The sequence below is a fragment of the Diprion similis genome, chromosome 2 (assembly GCF_021155765.1).
Source record: "Diprion similis isolate iyDipSimi1 chromosome 2, iyDipSimi1.1, whole genome shotgun sequence".
In the NCBI taxonomy this organism is placed as follows: domain Eukaryota; kingdom Metazoa; phylum Arthropoda; class Insecta; order Hymenoptera; family Diprionidae; genus Diprion; species Diprion similis.
Window position 1 is genome coordinate 15,904,763 of NC_060106.1, and position 19,624 is coordinate 15,924,386.

General features: G+C 44.2%; 1 protein-coding gene across 6 annotated transcripts in view; it reads right to left on the reverse strand.

The window, feature by feature from the left end:
* The window catches only part of LOC124416673 (rho GTPase-activating protein 20-like), a 153,256-nt gene that overhangs the window by 4,053 nt on the left and 129,579 nt on the right, over positions 1–19,624 (reverse strand). For 4 of the 6 annotated variants that reach the window (XM_046897949.1, XM_046897948.1, XM_046897950.1 and 1 more), the window contains one exon: positions 2,812–2,997. In XM_046897949.1, coding sequence (XP_046753905.1) covers positions 2,812–2,997 — 186 coding nt within the window. Of the gene's footprint in view, positions 1–2,811; positions 2,998–5,254; positions 5,385–17,212; positions 17,337–19,624 lie in introns of those variants that run through there. The other 2 variants (XM_046897953.1, XM_046897952.1) reach the window with 2 other exon arrangements.

The following is a 19,624-nucleotide window of genomic DNA, read 5'->3' on the forward strand; positions in this document are numbered from 1 at the left end:
CGCAAGATCTGGAATGACGTAGATTCCATTACTATGGTTACGCGTTCCCTGGATAGACAGGTATAAGGTATTTCTATATGTTTCTCCTTCTTTCGTTGGGAGTAGAAAGTTTTCAAACACATATATTTCCCAATCAACGGTATAGAACGGAAAACGTATGTTACAACAAATACTTCGCGTACCCGGAGTACACTGCATGAGACAAACCATACGGCATTCCATTTCGTTCATGAAATATTCATAAGAACATAATACGATGTGATTGGTTTGAAAAAGACTGCGAATGGCTTTGTCGATTTTTCGAAAAATAAATCAAATCCCTAAGCTTATCAGATCGAGTCTCGCACGCCTCTGTCATATGGTATTTTATATAATTTTCGACTGCAAAGAGAAGCATTGCGTGGCATGTTCGTAAAAATGATCCATTCAGATGAAACAATTTGGGTAAAAAACCAAATTCTTTCACAAACTGTGACGTGTGACGGTATAGTTATTCGTTGTCGCGCACAGCATTGACACATAACAATGGTTATATGGTTCGTGAGTAAATACAATGATACATTTCCTGTAACGAAGACGGGTGCGACCTTCCGTTTGTTCGTTTGCAATTGAACTAGAGTTACTTTTGTACTAACTGTACTGATAGAGTGTTGGTAAATTTTACTGTGCACAGGCTACGAAGTAAAACACATTCCCGATTTCTGAGGTATATTTTCCAACAGAGGCAATGTTGTCTGTAATAATGAATTTCAATGCAGTTTGCCGCCAACTTGCGACAAGATCGGAATAACAAAAACGTTGAAGGAATTGACATAGGAAAAAAAAAAAGATCTGAGCACCGACAGTTAACAAGAGTGAAAAATGTATTCGCTGGATCGTTGGCCTCCTTGGCGCTCCAGCCGTCGCTGCTGTTGTTGCAGTAATATCTTTCTCCTCGCTTTGCAAGTTGCCGTAGAGTCATTATTATACGGGCTTATCTTTGCGCCAGGAGAAGCCGATCTCCATGGTATGGTATGATACTGTACCGGTTCATCGATCCAGCGGCAAAGGTACAATTTCATTATTCCTTGTTGATGGAGGTGGAGGTGGAGGTGGAGGTGGAGGTATTGGATGCATGAATTTTCTGACGAAATAGGCAAAAGATCACGGCACTGGTGCAACGCGGCAAGTGGACGCTCGGCACACTATATCATAGCGGTATTAGGTGCCCTTATTTCCGCTCTTCGTTATACTTTCCCGTCCCGCCGCGAGTCAGTAGTCTCTGTGTAAGGTAGAACCAGACCCGCGAGGCCAGTCTAAATTCCTAGCAATTTCTCAACGGCAAATTGGCGTGAATTTCTTTATCCCTATCTCTAAAGACACGCGGCCTATGACACGACGCCGCACGTGCAGTTATCCCGCTCTTCGATCTTTCACTTCTCATTTTTGTCTCTTATTTACACCTTATAAATTCTTTTCAATTCTTTCTTTATGCTCGGATAACTCGTTCCAGGACCGGTAAGAAGAATTATTCCTACTCTCTCATTTTTCTTTTTCTTTTTTTTTCTTTTTTCTTGCCAGTTACAATCGAACTAATCGGAATCGCTGAGGTTACTTTGAAACGTAATACGAGGCTTCGGGGTCGAGATCGGGTAGCGCCGCATAAACCAGTTATTTCACGATTGCATTGCGATATAAGTAGTTCGATGACGTCATTACCGATAAATCGATACCTGTGCATATCCGTTACAGAACGTGATTCAGCTGACGTAATACAGGGGCTGGATCAAAAACTGAACTGATAATGAATCGATTTTGCGCCAATTTTTGTTCAAATATTGACTTGAACATCGTGCATTGCATCGAAGAGAGCAACTATAATATTCAGCAATGAACAAAGACTGGAAATTGCATCCAACAACATTGCATCATACAACTTTCTTCTCGATCATCTCAAAAGTGCACATTTGTCGACTCATTTCCGTTTCCATTGATTCCTGAATTGAGCAATTCGCACCTACGCATACAGCGCGGACAGAACAGGTAAGAAGCGTGAAGCTATAACCAACCGGGAGAAATAGAAACAGTCTTACGAGGCGTAAGTGCAGAGTGCAGATGCGCCTGAAGGTGGCATTGTCCCTGGCGATATGGGATGTGAAAACGTAAGCAGCGTGGGCAATGGCATGGTAGTGTAAGCAATTTGCATATTGGGCGTTACGTAGGGCATTGTCAGTGCACCGGGGATTACGAACCATTAGAAAGATTAGTCGGCACATTTGGCCCGCCTGTCGCTGGAGCACGTGCGATAAATGTGTCATTCGTATGGAGGCATCGCGTCGCGTCGACGACTACAAAGGGTTTCATAATAGCTGATATACGTCCATACCGGCGTGGAGGGATGGACGGGACGGACGAATGGATGGATGGATGGATGGATGGATGGATGGATGGATGGATGTTGGGACACACGGCGTACCTCCAAGCCAGCAATATAGACGAGGAGAACAGCGAGCACACGTGTACGGGGTATCCAGCGCCGGCGTCGAGGTCGAGGTTGAGCTATGATAATTAGCCCCATTATCATACTAGATTTCGAAGTAGGTACCAGTTTTCGAAGGGATAGAGAGACTTAAATAAGATCCTGCTCTTTGTGCGAGCCGCGTACATGAAGCTACACTTTCGCGCTCCGAGTACACATTGTGTAGACCGTGTATGAGACTTGTGATGCTGAACTTTGCACTTCGCCACAGATTTTTCAATACCCAATACGCAATCGCACGGGGCCCCGAACTGTGTTACAATTGTATGAAAGTAAAAGTCTCGCTCGCTTACCGTAGTGAGAACATCTCGCTCGTGGAGGCGCAGATTGTCCCCGGGGAAGAGTTCCTGGATTCGGTGAAGGTCACCCTCCAGTTGACCCCGTTGCAGGACCGCTGCGCTTCCTATGCCATTTCCGTTCTCCACAACGTTTCGGGCTTCCTGCCCAAGGTACCTCTCGTATTCCGCGAGCCTCTGCACCTGGAATGAGAGAATGGAAAAAATTGTATTGCCAATGGAAAAACTCGTTTGGAATGTCTGATTATCGATTTATCTACCGAAGAATACGTCTGAATATATCGGTTCCCGTTGCGGGTGCAATTTTATCTACGAATACAATAGATTAATTCTTTTTCGTGATGCTGCTTTTTTCGTTAATATCATTCGAATCGAACACACGGAGAGAACAGAAGGATATCGAGTCGACCTGGGGCAGGCGAAGTGGGAAGATATAAATGGGTTTGCGGGATATCCTTTGAGTAAACCTCAGGTTAAAAATGAGAGCCGAAGTATAAATATGAATGGTGAAAGATTAAACAATTTCAGGTTTGCAGATGATATCGGCCGTTTGATCTATAATGACGTTCGAGAGAACGTACAAAGCCTGTTATTAAAGTTGAATAAGAAGGTGCGTATATAGTGAGAAAAAGAAGCTGGATCAGAGAGATGACTCTACAAAAAGCCGAGGCAATGAGCAACGGAATCGACAACCATTCGAGCGATTATTGACAGATTGAAGGATCGGATTCACGCGTGAGTACCTACCGTGCAGGTTTCTTTTTCTTGCACCTTAAAGTACATAAGAAGCTTCTGTACGGGAGTAAAGTCGAAAAAGGTTCAGGCAAAACAATATGAAAGATGAAAATCGAATGCATTGGATAAAGCAAACCGTCGAAACTATCGGAGTAAACACGAATGATGGTACTGGAGAACTAAGCAGTAATCTCCGGATACCGGGTATGATATCGTGCCGATCGTTAATGACCATCCGAAAGCTACCGAGGTGCACGCGGTCTCGAACTTAAATAAAGAGCAGCATACTGGGGCACCTTGAAAAAAAAAAAACGTCTTCCACAGATGAAAAACACGAGCAATGTGACTAATAGCTCGGGTGTGAGAAACCAAGTTTTTTCTCGGCTAGTCAGATGAAATTACGGTTAACTGGAAGGACAAAGACCTTATCTGGTATAATAAGAAATTATTAATTTTGTCTGCGGATCCGGCAATACATCCTGCATCTCACACGGCGAATCAAATCAGTGTAGCGTATTATTGAATACTGTACAATACATGTAAACACAAATATTGAATATTGGAAGCTCCAAGTTAACGCTCCTCTTGGTCGCGGTGCGCGTTGAGTGACTCATACATACTTCATTTTACTACGACTGGCTGAATCACAGCTTGCTTTGTGACGATGTCCCCCCCATCAAACCGTATTTTTAAACGAGGAAGCGTGTATTGGTGCGATGCGCCTTCACGGTTGTGGGTTTAACGTGAACACATACCAGAATAAATGTACCCATAACATAGGGAAGGTGTGAAAAAAATTAATACTCGGAGAACAATTGATGGAATGGATTCAGAGGCGCGTAAATAAATGAAGAAAAAAAATATGGCAACGTCGTTACTTCAATACTTTCATGTTCAATCTGAACAATATGTAAATGGTTCGGTGATTTGATCTACACAGTGAGTGTAAAAGGAATAAAATGTCATCCGACTCTTTTTGTTGAAATATTCAACAAAACCTATCATACTCTAAATACTTTTTTTCCTTGAAATATGGAAACCCGGCCATATCAGGGTAATATTTCTGATAAGTTTATGGCATAATATAAGGAGGCACGAATTAGACGCGAACTCAATTCGAGCGCTCCTTGAGTTAGCATCACCTGCGCAAGGTGTGTCTGAACTCGGAGGTGTAGAGCGTACTACGGATGTGCTAGATTCGGTAGTTTGTTATCGTAACACGTTTCCTCCCAAGGTCAGTCCGTGGTAACAGATGTTAAGCTGGGTGTTCCACACCGTATGTATACAAGGCGGAACAGAACAGCGTGTGCTTTTTCGTGAACAGGTTTTCTCAAACCGGTCGTTGTCATGCACGTCGTTCGAGAGTATGGAGGTGTAAGTGTACGCTGCATACTCCGTGTGATTTGTGATTAAAATTCGGATCTTGAGACGCGCCCCGCGTGGTGTGTCCCGGAATAGCGCGACGACGATGGTTAGATGTTCACGGTCAAAAAGTTTAACAAAGGCACAAGGCGTATACCGTTGCTCTCTACATAAGAGACGACCTGATAAGAGTGTCCAAAAGGAGAGGAAGAGGTTGCCGAATTAATTCAGCTAGAAACGGGCCATCTCGAACCCTCGTCATATACTATTACACATGCTCGCTTGTGAGAAAGAGAGCAATATAGAGAGAAAAAAAAAAAGGAAGAAAATAACTCGAACTCACCTGCAGCGTCATGCCGGCAAAGTTTTGAGAGTAGTCGGAAACATAACCGTCGTCGTTATCGAACACGTTCACATACTTGACAAACATTCTTTTACAACGAGTAGGCATGTGCACACGTTTCGTTCGTTTGACACTTGTTTATTGGGCGAATGTACAACTTGTAACAGAACGTGTGGGTTCGACGCGACTTTAGCACCTCGATCCCAACTTTGCATGCGCCATTGAGAAATCAACAAAAGCAACGATAATTTTTTTAACATTAGTATAGACAACTAACTGTATACGAAACGATAGGCTTGCCTTTTTCAGCGAGGACGGTCGTGTACCGTTTAGAATATTAGCACACGGTTATTTTCAACTTATACGTAGGTATTTGCACGGAGAGACCCGGGGAAGCCGACTATCTCGGAGACTACATCTTGCCGACTGGTCCGCGTCTGGTTTCTGCACTCAACTTTTATGCCCCGGCATAACTTCCGATTCCAACTTCCGCGAATTCAGAACTGACTATTTCCTAAAGATGACGCACTCGATTTCTCAGATTTAAAATGGATATCATCTCGCGAGGCGCGGATCTCTACAATCATTCACTGCTTCTGCCTCTGACACACACCCGGTTTGTTAACTCACGTGCGGATTGAGCACCTCGCGCAGTGATTCGCACGCGTCAGCCAGATTTACGTGAAAGTTGACGAGCGAACTGCTTCAGCCTTTACCTTTGGGACAGCTCTGACGCTCGTTTAGCGCGTTTAGAAACGGGATAAAGTTGAAATCTGCACCTCTCATCGTGAGATGTCCCCCGAGGCGGAGATGAGAAATTTTCTAATGCGAGATAAGGCGAATCGCTAACGTGCAATTTTTGATAATGTGTTGCGCGTGATCTTCGCGTTTTTAGCTTTCTCCGGTTTTGGCGCGAGGGGGGTCTTACAATTAGCATTTCGGGTGTTTAGCAAGCACTCTTTTTCCCCTAATCTTCTCCCCGTGCATTATTTTCTTCTCGCTCCATCCTTCGTGGTTTCCCATCATTAGCACGACAATGAATAGAGCTTTAACTCACGTTCATTTTTCTCACCGTTCATAGGGTCTGACGTTCGCACACTTTCACCTGGCAGGTATAATACGGCATAATTTCATCGGAACGCCGTGCAGCGATGATCCATGGGTCGGTCAGAATTATTACTAGTACAATTTTCCACACGTGTCTATTATTCTATCAGTTCTGGAGTGTTTCGCAGATCACAGCGCCGCCCACTTGTAATGCAGAAATGATTTTCCCCCGCTGCAGTTTGCATGCACGCGATTGCGTGGATGTAATGGAAATTGCTGTGCACCTGTTATAAGCATGGAGTTTCTTTTTTAACGAGTTAATTCCCTAACGACCTGAGATATAATACAATAATCCTAACCTCCGGTGATCAGGCTGCGGTATTTCGCAATCTGCGAGTTATGTCAGTACTCTGTTGTTGTTGACCCAGAAATTTTTTTATTTATACAACTTCCTGCCAGCGTGACGCAAGTATATTAAACTTACTCAGAGAAACAGGGTTCAATGAAAAACTGGAAGTAACGAGTAGAAGGAAATTGTGCCAACCAATTGTGCTCTGATGGGTTAAAACTGTTGTTTGATAATAAAATTGTTCAGGAGTGCAGATATAGTTTTCTTTTTTTTCAACGATAGCGCACGAGGTCGACGTCAGAGTTTGTTAGATCTATGTCCATCTAGCTAAGCTAATGTGGCACTAAGCCTACTTTGCATATAATTACCAGCTCCAAAGAAAGATATTCAAGCGTGCGGGAATAGGTTTGGGAATATGAATCCTTCTTTGCGTATCGGTTGCACAGTCGCGGTTGATGGTGTTTAGGTTTTGAGAGAGTATTAAAAAGCCTCGTTAAGATCTTTCGAAGGATCCTTAAGATGTTCAAATCATAATCATAATCCCATAGAAGGTGTATATCCCCTCTCCCCGAGACTCGGTCGGGCTACGAGATGATTAGAATATTATATCCGCCTAGGAATTTTCAAAGGTAAATCGAGACAGTGTGTAATAAATCTTGAAGAGTGTAACATTATATACCAATCAATTTCAAGCACCTGTTGTAGCTTCGCGTCGTTCGGAAAAAAAGCGGCAACATGAAGTGAAATAAAAGAACATCAACAGGAACTTATTCTTGATGTCCACTTAGGTAATTCGTTCGAAAAGATCGTCGCAGAGATTCGCGACAGTAGCGTGACAACGATGGATTGATATTTATAAACCAAGGTTTCATAATTCGCGAGATAAGTATCGATTTCGTCAGTTCGTTCTCTTTTTCCTTATCTACCTATTTTTTTCTTCACGTCCATTATAAAAAGTCAGTGCGCGGGGTTCGACACGTCCTCTAACATAAATGATAGTTTACGGCATCTGTGTACAACATCCATGGGTACATGGTATGTGTATAACCGAGGTTCAGTGGTGAATGGCGAAGGTCGGCGTTGTCTCTCCAGGTGTAATGTCCGTCCATCCGTGAAGCACCGTTACACTCCTTGCTGCGAAACTCCCGACTGTGCTTCACTGCAGTCTCCTCGACAACGTCTTACCGGCAGGAAGTCCTCCACCTGATAGTTTTCTACTACCGACAGCTGACATTTTCCAAGGTCAGCCGATCTCAAACAATGCATTCGTCGCCTAGTACTAGTAGATAACTAGTGTGACAAGCTAGGCATACGAACAAATCAAGCTTGCCTGACAGGCTTCGTTTTCAGTTCATCTGCTGTTTCACGTCCATTCGGTTTATCACAGAGTTCAGACGTTGAATCAACGTTGTTAATGTGCCTTGGTGCCGTGAAGATAGAAGATTCTCAGGAGTTTTCGATTTATTTCATACAAGAGTACACACAAGTATGGAAGCCTGAAGTCGATTTGGTTTAATTGGGGAATGACTTTAGATCCTTACACGCGATTCGACCTCGTTTGTGCTCTCATTCGGAATCATAACTGCATAACCGCCTCGATTCAATTTCAACATCCTACATTTCGCACTTTGCAGGCTTGAGGGTCGAGTGAAGAGCAGACGAGATCCTGTCCCCGAAAGAATAATTCATCGGCATCCACAGTGCAGCAGCATCAACATTAGCAGCAGCCGTAGCAAGAGAGTAATCGAGTTGAAAGAGAAGCATGAGAATCTCCGTTAGAATTTACGGTTAATCTACGAATTGGAGGTACATGGATGAGAGATACAGAGGCATGGCGTGAACGTGATGATATTCTCAGGGCGTGTATGCATATACGATATATTACACGACGATGGTTCACGAGGTGGTATGTGCTCCGGTTTCTCATGCGTACCGGGCGTCAAGATGATAATAAGTTACGTCGTAAATAAGATCTGAGAGGAGGATTAATAACTGTTGGGCGTGTGGTAACACCACGGACGGTGTGACGTCACAGGCATAACATATCATCTCCTTCGGAGTATGAATATCTCTGCGAGATTGTTCAGATTGTCGGGCAGTGCAGTTATCCTGCAAAGGACACCGAGAGTAGATACCGCTGATTAGATTGCAAAGGGTGGAAGGGAGACCGGGATACGAATACGCAGATATCTCTGGGCGTGGATACCTACAGACCGATCTCTGGAGATTAGGGGTTAACCTGGCAGGTGTCTCCGCGTTCAGGTAGTTAACGGAATAATGGCATTCGCCTGGGATCGTCGCGGACAGACTGGAGGCTCCTCCTGGACCAAGGATCTCAGACAACGATCGCCCTGCGCTGAACGGTACAATCTTCGCGCGATATCTTGAAAACTTGTCTCCCCGACTCTCCGGCGACTCCCCCGGGTAACGACCGATGAGGTTCGTTCCTCACTTCGAGACGCGGTAAGAATGCCGCTGTACCAGAGGCCAACTCTTGCCAGGTCAACCCAACAATAACTCAATTTGTTACTTTCGGTTAGCTCGAGTTTCGTCCCGCAGCTACAGGCATTCGCTCTGTCCGCTTAAACGCGTCTTGTAGGTATACTCTCTCGACTAGTCGTTGGTGCTGCTGTTGCTGCTGCTGGATGGTATTCGACGGAGTTTTGTAAGACTGAACAGGTGTCTCTCGGATTGCAACATACACACGCCGCGCGATCTTGTACGTTCATTCGGTTATGTACCACCTTGATTTCCTTGGGTTTCTCTCAAACCCGGGGATTTCGACGATTATTTATTCCAAGTAAATCTTCTCCTCGCCGTCTTTTCGTGGGTTTCGAGATCCCGACTCGCTCGCTTGCTCGTTCGTTCGACGCGGTCTCTGCAAGACTTATCACACCCGACACGAATGTCACGATAAAACTAATTATGGGAACAAACCCAATTACCCACATCGTACGGTCTTATAGTTTATTATACGGCAGGGAAAATATCACGGGTTACTGTATTAACACAACCGTGTGGATTAATTATTCTCAATTCATTTCCAGGCAATCGTGTATTACAGACATCTCTGAGAATTGCTTCATTTTCTTTTATACGCTTCATTGTATAGGTACTATACATGCGAAATTTTTGGCTAACTTTTCTGTTGTCTGACACCGTTGGACCAGTTCAATTATTATTATTATTATAAATATAACATATACGAGGATATAATATTGTGCTGCTTTTTTCCTGTAACTCTCAGTGTTAATTTTCATACCGAACATCATGCCACTGATTAACATACCGGTCGGAGATCGTCGTTGCATACCAACGGTCGTGTTACCGCCTGGTCAACAAATGAAGTAAGGAGAAAAAAGAACGTGATCGCATATACGCACACAATAAAAAACCTTGAGGAAAAAAAGAAGAAGAAAAAAAAAAAAAAACAACACTACAACTCTACCGGTCCAAATTTGTATATCTTGAAAACATATTATCGGCCGTAAAAATTGATCGATATTACGACGCTGTAATAACTTGCCAAACGGTGGAGTCATACTCGCAAACTTCCAGTCCGTTCATCATGCGACGGCAATATACATGTGCCCACCACGTATAATATCGAAGCAAAATTAATAGCCCACTCATTAATCGTCGTGTACCTAACTAAATTATCATTATCAATTTCAATGTGCTAATTGACGGCGAGGCAATCGCCTTCGTAATGGGGGGGCGGGGGAAATCTAAAAAAAGAACACAAGGCCCGATGCCATTAGTGAATCAATTATCTTTTTCAATGTAGATACAGCATCGCCTCAGGATTCATTCCTCGGAGTTCCCTGGACTTCGGATAAGTCCCCCATGTAGATCATTGCCGACGTGACCTGCGGTTGACAGGGTGAAAATATTCCTCGTGATAGTAGATCTATTTCTCGGTTTCGCACCAGGTACAGAATGATTGGAGTCCTCGCGTCCCGGAGGATGACGTCGTGGTTACCTACCCAGCACGTTCGCGATGCCCCGTACTTGCCGTGAGATAGCGATGCTGGCAGGTGGTAAGGATGAGCGATGGGACGGGTATCGGGTAGCGCCTGGTTTTCCCCACCACGATGCCAACTTGGGGTCCCCCACGGTCTCGGGGCCACATGGATACATGGGACCACTGATTGGCATTGTTGCGTAGACCTCGTGGTGCGGATTTTGCAACAGGTAGCAGGTTCTGGTATTAAATACATACCTATCGTTACAGGCACGGGTGAGGATAACGGACATCGTCAACGTATCTTCGATTTTATCACTGAATTTGATCTATACGTTCGAGTATATTATACGTACACCTGTCTACCGCCTAACGGGTATATTTGCCAGTCTTCGATGATACATTCTCTTCGATATCGAGAGCCAGATTTTGCGGTTTCATATTAATTGATAAGAAGGATCGGAGAGACGTACTATTAAAATGATCTGTTAACAGGTGGCAATATAGTAGCGGTTTAAAAATTTTACAGAGTGAATTAACAGGCTGTATTTACTCTGACCTTTTTACAAGTATATATTACGAGGTAATTCACGTGCGGAAGGAATTATCTTCTGGCTAAAGTGTTTCGACAGTATTTTTTATGCGCCTACGATAAAACCGAGGCATCTCTCTGCAGACGGGATTCGTATCCATCCTCGAGAAGGAACAAATGACTCGTTTATCACGTCGGCTATGCAGCGAGCTGTATGGTACTCGGGTCGTTTCGTACGAGTCGTCGTGAGAACCATACGAAGACGTATGATGTTTAAACGCACGTAAACGCGTGCCTGCCGCCATCAAGAGTCGTATCATGAAACCCACGGGTATAACACTATATCAAAAGCGTTACATCGTAGTGAAATATCGAATAGGCAGGCAGCTTATAGCTGCTCCGCTGCTGTGGCAGAGAGCCTTGGCTTAGATTCCAGGTTTGTCTGAAAGTACCGTATACACGTAGTTTGTTCGCGATATCCACTGCAGGTATACATGCAGATACGACGACAATGGTGCAGGTTGGTGGTTGGTGGTTGGTGGTATTCCATACCAGCTTCGACACTCGGTAATAAATGATTATAATGGGATTTGCACTGCTGTATGACCGAGAAATCTGCGCGAGATGTGATGGAATATGTGGAAATATTTCGTCGAGTAGAGATCAGATTACAATGGTGAACAGTTTTGCATTATTGCATTATATTGAGACGCCACGGATGGAGACGAGAAAAACCAAATATACGGTATGAGAGTTTAAGCTTTGACAATGAGTGTAGAAGATTGACTTCTTGGATGTATAATATAGCGGCTTCCTCTTGGCAATCAAGCTACGTTCGAGCCTATTTACGTAATCGAATGACGAGCTGCTGCTGCTGCTGCTGCTGCTGCTGCTGCTGCTGCTGGCAGTTACGATGGAGGGGAGAAAAGGTGTCGTGAACTTTGAATCTGCCGTTAAAATTCCTAACCCAAAACTCTGCGCGGCCTGTGCTGCGGATGCGTAGGATATCTTATACGGGTAGAGGTAGTGCGTTATAGTATACGATGTTTACCGCTAACCAGCGATGTTTATATTGCCCAAGTAGAATAATAAGGTACGTAGAAGTGATTTTTTTCGCTTCAAATTTCAACGACAATAATATCACTCCAAACAAGTAGGGAACAATGGTGCGGAGAGAAGTGGCCCGAGGTATAAAAATTTTTCAAATGGAACCTGGTTGTCTACTTATAAATTATACTCATGTGTCCGAAGGTCATTACCAGAATTCAGAAGTAGTATAATAGTGTCGCCAGATTTTGTTGCTCAACCGCAATTGGCGCCAATGAAAGAAAGGAATTTGGTGAATGGGACCACCTTGACTCACCGTAAGTTCAACTAGTATTGGCACCGTGGCACCAACTAGGACTGGTTCTTCCTCCACCACCATATCGACTTCTCGGAACACCGCACAGGCACCATGCGGCAAAAAATTTCCCAGAATTCTTTGGTCTCTAGTCTTTGGCAATACGCATTATAGCCACGGCTACGTTAATTTTATCGTGCATGTTAATTAGAATTGCCTATGGTTACCAACAATGATCAAACATTGGTAGCTTCCAGAAACTGGAAATGGTTCTTTCGAAAATAGAGTCAAAATACTAATCCATCTTCGGTAAAAAGACAGGAAGGTACGTGAGGAGAATCAATCATTCACATAAAAAGAGTAGCTACTGCTGCTCCAGAGAGCATCACTCTGTGTCGAAGAGTCGTTCCAGCCCGCGAAGATCCGACGTTGACGAGATACGAGATAATAGTTCAGAGGCTGGGGGGCCCTAGTGGGTGTCCTTGGACTAGGCAGCGATCAGCACATACGTTGAGGCCCATCGTAGTGTTATTTGCCCTCGAGCACGTTTATGCACAAATATACGCACCTCGTCCCTGATCATCGTCTCAATGGCTTACAGCAGCCTCATCGACGATGCATAGTTGTGGTTTCTCCCGAGAGGTTCGTCGAAGCACTTGGCGCGCTTTGACGAGATGATGGAAGTTGGTTCCTTTCTCTTGAATACACTGTGCGTACACGTTGTGGCGGCAGCTTACGAGGGTAAGGAATCAATGGAACCCTTCGGGCGATACGAGCGCTACGCGTCATACTTCTATCCTTGCTATTTCTTCTTAGTTGCGTTCACGGTGTTTTTCAATTCCATTCTAAGACAGTCGATGTCCACAAGAAATGCTCGAAGTATGACGAGGAACAAACCCTTGGAAAGTTGCAGGCGTATGGAAAAAAGGTTCAAAAGTTTCCTGGCGCAGTGGCAAACGCTTCCGGCGCTTCCATCGCTCTGACAATTTATCAGACAGCTATCCGAGGTCGAAGAAGCCGTCGTGCCAGCCGTTCTTTGATTGTGATTGACGCCCGTCCACCTCTATAACTCAATCCATCCCATGCCGAGACATGCACTCGTCGCTTGCTGCTGGCGCGCAATCCTAGTCTGTTAAGTAACAAGCGATACCAGCGGGAGTGAAATTAAAAGTCTCGAGGTCGAAGGACTGAAGATTACCGAAAATCCATAGGTACAGACGGGGATTGTCTAAGGTAGTAAGATGGACGGTAATTGGCTGGATGCTTTAGCACGCCCTGCATTGCGTCCGACGAAAGGAGCCTGCAGCAGGAAGTGATCGACTATTTACTGCAAACAGGTGCTTTTATTCTCTCATTCTGACTTCGGTGCACGGCAGTCGCCGCGATTGTTCTCCTCGGACGATCGAGCAGACAAAGCGTTGCGCAGCAGCGCGGATTACGATTACCGAGAAGACCAGCAGGAACTAGGAAGTGTTCTGCGACGGGAGCGCACTTATACACAGCCAGGGGTTAACCTCACTGCGGGCAATTCGGACCAGCAGCAGCGAGGTTTTATCGGCGCACGGCGAATCCATGCGAGGCTCTATATCGCGGAAATACGAAGAAGAATTGAACTGCGGTAGGAGGTTCAAGAATTGACTGCACAAGTACAACGCCAGAGCGGCGAGATGATAATTGCCAACAAGTCTGAAGCCCGCGGCGGAGCCACAACGATAATTGCCATTGATTAAACCTGACAGTTTCCAACTCGGACGGTGTCATGTAGGCATACGTTCATATCACAAGCGCAGTCATACTACAGGCTTGACCATAAAAGCGGAAATTATTCACCCCGCGCACTTGTCACTGGCCGATCACAACTTGATACCCGTAGATGTAGAAACGCGTTTGGAAATGCACAAAACCGTCCGAGCGGATACGCCGCGCACATGTCGTTTACGATTGCATGCCGAACACGTCAGCGGCAGGCCTTCGGACTACCTGCAGCAGACAATGAGAAGGCTTACGTTACCTGATGGCCGGGGAGATCGGGAGATTAAAAGAACGTGATTGAAACGAGATAAAAGAAAGAAAGAAAGAAAGAAAAAAGGGAGGAAAGAAAGACATGAAAGGAATCACGATCGCAAATGATCACGCATTGTTGAGATTATAATTATGAGTGAGGTTGCAGAGGTAAGTAGGTACAATTCGATCAACAGCCGTTGTCATTCGGTCCTAAAGTGGCGCTACTGTTCGAATGCGATGCCAGGTGTTAACGATTACGGAAGGCATATTGCCCGGGTACGTTTCGCCTCGCACCTTGAGGAAGCTTTAAATATAGACGAGGCAATTAGAATAGAACAGGTAGGAAGAAAGTTTTGACATTCAAAGTAGCCGGGCAGCTCTTAATTTTTCACCGAACTTTATTTATGCCTGTATTATCGGTGTGTATCTTGTCCCATAAATATGCTTCTCCTTTCGACATAAGTCTATACTCCGTGTAAGATGAATCAGTGGGTTCGTATATTCCTGCGGTAGACCCGTGCAGGCAGCGTCCCGCCGTCTGTTGTAGCGTGTCCACGAGTCCCATCACCACCGTCTACTTGCAGCATATTCGGAAAATTTCAACGTGACCAAAGGTCAGGCAGATAAATTGTCCGGAACGTGACAACCGTCGTCACAGTGCAGCAGCCTGCTGCTTCATGCATCGGTGATATTAGGTCGCTGTTACGACAGAAGATGGGTGGGTATATAAGGTACGTACGAGGCACACGTCTATCGGCTGCATTAAGTAATGCAACGACGCCGCGACGCAAGGATCCGGGTCCCTCTAGGCGCAGGAGATTGAATAAACTTAAGTGAAATCAACTTGTATATATATATGACTTTCCCTTGGGGCTCGATTTGTCGATCAGGTATGCCTAGGTGCAGGTTTGTGTAAAGTAACCAAGACAGGGGAAGAGGTGTCGTCCAGTGCGTAAGGAGGCCGCCGACTGGCGTCGTGACAGTCGCTTTAGTCTTGCAGCCTGCAGCAGCAGCAGCAGCTCCGGTCTGAGTAAAATTGAAGTTTGCTTAGTCATCGCAAGAATGCGAGTAAAACTCATTCTAAGAGCTTGAATCGACGAGACGGCTTCGAGGGCGTCGTCGAGAAGCTTTTTTAGAGTGTCAGGACGCCGAATGGTTGGACCGATTTTCCCGTGTGAAGTTTATAGTCCAGCACTTTGTGCCTCAGTGAAAGATACCGGAGATGACCCGAGATTTGGGAGGACCGAGAGAAGTAATTGAATGAGCTTTTAGACCAAAAACTTTCGCTACTTGTTCCTTTTCTATCCTTGGTATTCCATCAAAGTTCAGCTACCGGAAAGTCATTTCGTCCTTTTCTCGATAACCGGTGACCCCCAACAGGTACCTGCGTAATCTGGCAGACGTGATAAAACCTTTATCCCTTTTAAGGAAAACATTTACTCCGAGTATTTGTCAATGCTATTTATCTTCGCACATGCCATAACGGTGACTCAACACTGTGTTGAATTGTTCGATTTATAGTTCACGTTGTTCCACAATATGCAAATTCCTCAGCCATTGTCATGACTGTTCCATTTGTAACGCTTACGTTATACTTCCTATTTTATTAATATGAGATCGGAAAAAAAAGAAATAAATTGGCGCAAAGGGGGCGAAAAAATTGGCCGACTAATTCACTTTGCATACCTAATTCAAGTTGTCATTCAACTTTTTATCACGTTTATATTACTGTTCCTACGCAGCAGTTTATCCTGCGTATTATTCGCCGATTGAGTGACTCGAGATAAATCACCTCAGTTCAAAGATATCGCACGACGGACTTCATTCCAGCGGCTTATAAAGGCATAATATGTGAGTCAGTAAGCGGTAAAATAATCATACACGTACGATGACACTGGTGTGAATTAGTACCGATATTGCAATCCGGTTTGATTGACACGTATATGTATTGCTGGGATATTGTGAATGAAAATGAAATCGGTTCACCGATCTACATCGTCTACTTACGGCCTTACTCGCGAAGCATTAACAGCTTATACTCTCCTCTATAGAAAGTGGCTGAGCATGGATATCATCAAGTGCAAGGTATGAAATTCGAAATTGTTAGAACGAACGGAAATTCGCGTGCAATTAGAGGGGCTCGACTAGTGTAACGGTGACTAACATCAAACTGAAAATCACTTTGTCAGACGTGATACATATTGAGAAGGTAATAAAGATTCGATCTCTGCTCGAAGGAGGACCGCCGACTGACTGCCGGTCAATGCACCAGCCCAGTTTTCAAAATAACTTCAAACGACAGCTCAAGTCTCGCGTCGTCTTCGCAGTTTATATCCGCGGCTCTCCCGCGAGCCAAGCTTCTCATTTTATCGGAAATCGTTCGCAGAATAACTCTCAAGAAGTTGGTACTCCGCCAACTGGGTCGTTTATTTATAATTACGTCATGGATCTACTGGTGACAAGTAATGAGTTACGTTCGATTCCAGGTCAAAGTTCAACGTTTCCTGTCATCTCCGCAAATAAATTTTGCGTTATGTGCGTACTATGAGCTCCTACATTTGTCATTAGAGAAAAAAGAAATATATCTCAATAAAAAATGTACTGCAGGTTAAAATTCGTTTCAAATTATTCACTGTTAATTTAAAAATATTTAAAATCCATTAATCAAACGTTTCACAATAAAGTATGGTGTAATCGTCACATATGCATATTATCCTGACCTGGTAGCTGTTATTGAAAAGTTTCTGCCAGACGTAATTCCACATAGATTCCTTCGCCGCGAGATCCTGTGCAGTTTCCTTACACATTGAGACTTGTGACGATGAATAGGATGAAATTTTTAATAATTAAATCGTCGCACCGAACATCTCACTATCCGTATAACAGTGCACTAAAACTCCGAGGGAAAGTGTCAAAGTCGTTTGAGCCACGGTTGAGAGACCGACGCACGTCTTCAACTCTGCAGGTACGCCGCAAGACTGAAGACTAAGAGACACATTCCGTTTGCTGCATTGTGGGGGTAGCGGTAATACCTACAAGTTGCTTGGCGGTAAAATTCGGGGCGGCAGGGATTCAACCCTCGGTTTAATTTTCTAATTCTTAGAATCCCAGAAGCTTCCTAGTGCAGTCGAGCTTGCGATCCGGCTGTGCAGTGCATATCGATAAGAAGAAAATCGATTGGCCTGCCGAACTATAGTTTGGATTAACCGAGGACCTGGTTCTGGGTCAAAAATAATTAAAATGACGTCCAGAAACATACGCACTGGAAAATTTACTTACAACTGAGAAAAAAAAAAGAACTTTCAGAACGTGCACATTCATTGCAAAGTGTAAAGAGCTACAAGTAGATTTTGACAACCTGCACTGTAATTGGAAGGGATGGGTGGGGGTGAAATTATAGTTTCTTCAGCCGACAAAGAAAGTCTCGGGGGAGTAAAATTCCGTAAAGAAAGAGAAACTACGACAAATTAGCATCGACGGTAGATACGCCAGGCAATTAGACCTGCAGTGTAGCGTATGCGTTGAGAGTATAGAGAATAATGCGATGCGGGTGAACAGGTTGGCTAGCTGGCTGGCTGCGCACTCTACTCGGTGTGTAATGGACAGTTTGACTGCATATCGACATGTCGGGCGATATCGAGTTCCACATACCTGTGCAGTATCGATACACGTAGTAAGTGCCGCGAGCTGTTAATGCTGCAGCGAGACTGTGTCATGTTTGCACAGTCATCCGTCCCGCATATTTATCGTATACCTGCCTATCGGATTGGCGCGCGTTCTTTCACGGATCGAAGAGCCGTAGTAAGAGGAACGGCGGCTCTGCCTTCGTCCATTTCATTACGCATATATGTAGCCGATGATAAGTATCACTCATCTGTAATCCGCGTATACCCAGAGTACACCGCGGATTGATACTCGTCCAGGTTCTTTGAGTCTTTTAGATATACGGCGTACTTGACCGCGGTACACTTACACTTGAACGTAATAAAATCCGGCGTGTTCCAGTGGCTGGGTTGGGCCTCGGTTCGATCTTATTATACGTTTAATGCGGGTTATGTACGGAGAAGCCGTTAGCGACGCTTTGTTCGGCATATAAACCTTCTTGACTCAACCTAACCTTGGTTAACCTAGCCTAGTTTAGTCCAGAATAACCAGTCTTCGAGTGCAAGCATATTATACCCCGGCGTTCGGTAGTAATTATTTGCGGTTTACAGTTACATTTAAATTTCGAACCTAGTATATTATATATATACATCTCTACGTGTGTATTATAACTGTGTACATTCCAATCTCAATCGTATATACACTTCCTGGCATCATCCTTCTCGCGTTAATTTGCCATTGCTCGGGTGCCCCCCTCCCCCTAAGGTCACGGTCTTTGAATATTTCTCAGAGTTAAAGCGTTTCCATGGCTTTTACATGATGTAAAGAAATGGCAATTGAAGTTCCGAACGTCGTCTCGGCATTATAGATGGTTAGTTTAAGCCATAATTGGTGCTATTTAATTAATAATCTGTTTTGTTCAACGGTGCAGATTACCGCATGTAGAAAGTTTTACGATCGCCTAATGCCACCGCTCACTAAATAGGGTAATAATAATCATTAGAGCTTATCGTCGTCTCGTATACTCATGTATGTATATACTGTATACCCTCACGCTTTATGGTACGGATAGTTATACTGGCTAGTTAGCTAATTAATTACTCGTTAACGAAAATACCTTTTCGAAAGATTCCACAGGAGGGACCGACGACAAACAAAAAGAAGCAATAACATTTAGGAAGGAAGAGAATAAGAAGAATAAGAAGAAGGACAAGAAATAGAAAAAAGAATTAAGCCGCGGCTTACACCTTCACAAAGTATTAAACTCTATAAAATATATTCGTAGAAACAAATAAGAGTTTGGACAATTTTCCCACATTCTATCGACCCTTCCTCGAAGGAGCTGACATTCTAGCAATCGATATTTATATATATGCATAAATGGGTGCCTAATCCGTGTTTTCAACCCGAGTACCTGTCGCCACTGATTACCGAATATACTTATAGCAGAGGAACGAAATGTGATTCGGTGAAAATGAGAATGTTCACGGAAGAAGGTAATCAATGAATGAATTATGCATGACTTGAAT